Below are 3,381 nucleotides of genomic sequence, written 5' to 3'. Positions count from 1 at the left end.
CTCGTCACTACTCCATCGAGATTAGTCTTGATACTTACTGGGCACCGCTGTGGTGTGCTCATGCTACTCTTCGGAGTCACCTTCCTATTTTGTATATACACTGTTCTTACTTATTTCCAACAGTTGTATTTAGCAGTTGTAACAAACTCTGTAGAGCTTATGGCTTGTACTACCAGTTTTGGGGTTATAAAGTTTTAAGAGGTTTTTATTTCAAATTTGTTAGATGTTATTCCAATGTTGTTGTTTCATTTAGTATTAGGCTTATCTAATCCCTAATCCTAGGTGCTATCACGAAATCCAACGGAGGGAAAATTTGGCTCGTGATACTAGTCTAATATTCTAATGAAATTTGTCAAATGAAACCATTGGAAATGATAATCAGAGATTGCTCCAAGAACCCTGGTCCACATTTCATATGTAATCTCTAATGTACATCAAGAGAAGCGCAAACTTTATGTTTGGTGAGCAAAATATCGGCTAAGTTTGAAATTTCTTTAAATTCCATTTATTTCATAAACCCTCTTCACTTAATATACATTAGCCGTGACCTAGATAAACCTAAACGTTAATCTAGGTCAAAAGTAAAAGTAAACAACAACAGCGCCTCAAACCCAAATTAATTGGGATCAGCTCTATGCATCCTCTATATCCATTTGACTTTAACTTAAAAGTAAGAAAGTAAAGAAAAGGCAAAATGTGCCATCCTTCCTTTTCATTCTTTGGTCCTCTTTCTTTCACTATTCCTAAACAATATTCATCAAATGTTCATGTAAATTGCCAGAATCTATGCTGCGGACGTCATAGATGATGAATGAAATGTTAAGGTGTTTCCAGCAGGTATCGACGAATGAGGATCACAAGCTCTGTGGAGCTCATTGTACCTATGAAGATCAAAATTATGAAGCTTCATCAATCGCTTCTGCTTTGCACTAAACCGGCTCTGGAAAAAACCTTCAAAAGAAGGTTCTTTGGAGGTCCTAAGGAAGAAACCATAACCAGCCATGCAGTAAATGGATGTGACATAGAAGCAAATAGGCTCCATTACATCCCATGACAACTCCCAGAAAGTGAGCCTCATGAAAGCTGCAGTCTGAATCACAAAGTAACCTAGTCCACACCACAATTCTCTCCGCACCAATGATTCTGCCTTCTTGTCAATTGCTGCTTTCTTCTCCTCCATTTGTTGAAGCTCCTTCATCATATTTGGGTCATTTGGTTCGGCCAAGGGCATTGGCATTAGGCCTTTCATGGCTTTCACCACCTGTAGCAACAAAAAAGGGACCAAAACGCTTGGGTAAAAGAATAGAAATCCACTTCACACGCCTTATTTCTACGTAGATTATATCATAATGATAATCACTTCCCATTTGCAGTACATAGTTGAGGCTGAAACCCGTTAAGCTATATTGGACTAATTTATATACTTACTCCTATATGGTTAAACAATAACACACACACACACTTAAAATTCTGAATCTATTCAAAACAGTGTCTATTCCACCAGCGTTATGTGGGGTGCCAAACAGACTGAACGAACAAATGGACTTTCCTATAACAAGCAAGACAAATTCTCACCATCTTGATTTTTCCAATTTTCTACAGTTCTGATGCGTCAAACATCAGAAAAAAACAAGTGGGGGAGTTAAAAAATGAAAGAGGAATAGATGTATTTCGTTTGCTTCTGGTGGAGGATTTACTAATTTTTGGACTCCACTAAAACTTGAATGTCCTTTTCCTAATCCCTTCCCCACCAAAACAGTATCTCTTGTCACTATTCCAAAAAGAGAATATTAGTTAAGTAAAAACAATTGGATGACGTTTAGTTCAAAATTATGCAAAAATTAAAAAGGCAATAAAAGGTTTCTTGGCTTTTGTGGGGGAAGAGTTTTAGTAGCCAACAATTTCAGTTTCTTAAAACTAAAAACAAATGTAAAAACTCTTTTTAAAATTTTTGAACCAAACACCACATCCTCCCCAAATGTTTGGAAGTCTAAAACAGGGGAGGGTGTTAAATGGTGTAATTTTGGGTCTTTGAAAATGGTCCAACTGATGCACTCCCATATAAAAGTCACCATCTCGTTTTAGAGATCTCGAATAACTTTGTTTCACTTTCCTGTCGAAGAAAACATAGAGAAAAAATAGATAAAAATTCTATCAGTTTTCGGTAGACCTGTAATACAAAAAAACAAAAATAATGTTTCTCAGAACTGAAAATGACAAAAGTAAAGATATTTGAACATCAAATACTTCTCAGCAAATGCAGCTACGTATGAGCTAATTAATGCACATAGAAATCAGGTAAATCTGATTCTTGGCTAATTATCAATATCCACAATTAAAATTAAAAAAAAATGCACAAAAGGTGAGGGGAAAAACAAAGAAAACCAACCTGGTCAGGCTTAAGGAATACGATATTTCCCAAAACAATTACAGTTCCCGATTGATCAAGCATCTTCGCGAATTCTAGGGCTTGATCATCGTTTGGACAAGCTCCATTGCAGATCTGAATAAATTCCGCGTACGAAATCCAATCCTTTTCCATCTGTTTTAGCCTAGATTTCACCACCTCAAGCTGCGCCAACCTCAGAACCTTCTTCGCATCCGCCAACGTGAATTTCCCCTCCACCGCATCGGAGTCCTCCTCCGGTAACGGTTTCTGCTGTGGCGGTGGGATGAGTCCGTCGAGTCTGATCCTATCTCTAGCAATGTCCATCGCTCTCAGTTTCTCAAGGAGCTTTTCTCCGATGGGAAGAGAACGGAGCTCCGGCGAGGTTGCCAAAGAGTCACGGTGGAGATATCGGCGAAAAAAACGATCGTCTCCGGGATCTGGAGCTCTCTTACTAGGATTTGAAGAGGCTATCGATTTGGTCATGGTTGAGGAGCAAATACGGCAGGTTGTTAGGGAAGGACGAGTAATATTGTAACCATTGAAAAGACGTTCAGCTAACATTTTCTTGAACGCCATTGATACACGAAGAAACTCTGTTCTTATTTTGGTAAATATTGTAGGTTACGGATCTTTCAACCATGAGAAAATAGTGTTGTAATCGCCTTGTATTTATAGGTCCTTTTGCCGTTAAAGAAACGCTAGGTTTTTCCTTTTTTTTTTTTTTTGGGTTAACAAATGCTAGGTTATTTTATCCTTCCCCGCGAGATAATCAGTCGTGACGAGAAAATGAATATTCCCAAAAATATAAGGCAGGTAAGATAGCGGTATTCGTTACGAAAATATCTTATCGTGGATGGTTCTACTTTTGTTTTTCTCTAAATGACTCAAACGGCGTTTGGGCGGAAAACAAAAACAAAGTGTGACACGGCAAATTGTGTCTTTTTTAAGCGGGTCATAGTATGATCCAATTCGTTAAATTTCTTAAAATAAGA

General features: G+C 37.9%; 1 protein-coding gene across 1 annotated transcript; it reads right to left on the bottom strand.

Moving 5' to 3' along the window:
• Positions 474 to 3,148, bottom strand: LOC109234009 (calcium uniporter protein 2, mitochondrial-like). The gene is made up of 2 exons (XM_019399827.1): positions 2,390 to 3,148; positions 474 to 1,261 (listed from the first exon to the last, which is right to left on the bottom strand). The coding sequence occupies exons 1-2, from the start codon at positions 2,963 to 2,965 to the stop codon at positions 785 to 787; spliced, it is 1,053 nt and encodes a 350-aa protein (XP_019255372.1). The 5' UTR covers positions 2,966 to 3,148; the 3' UTR covers positions 474 to 784.

The sequence above is a fragment of the Nicotiana attenuata genome, chromosome 11, assembly GCF_001879085.1.
Source record: "Nicotiana attenuata strain UT chromosome 11, NIATTr2, whole genome shotgun sequence".
NCBI lineage: Eukaryota > Viridiplantae > Streptophyta > Magnoliopsida > Solanales > Solanaceae > Nicotiana > Nicotiana attenuata.
Note: the sequence above shows the minus strand (reverse complement) of the source record. Positions and strands in the feature narration are given on the sequence as shown.

Coding starts and splice junctions, on each gene's coding strand:
- LOC109234009 (XM_019399827.1), bottom strand. CDS start 2,965: ATGGCGTTCAAGAAAATGTTAGCTGAACGTCTTTTCAATGGTTACAAT. Junction 1,262..2,389: donor TATTCCTTAAGCCTGACCAG/GTTGGTTTTCTT, acceptor TTGTTGCTACAG/GTGGTGAAAGCCATGAAAGG.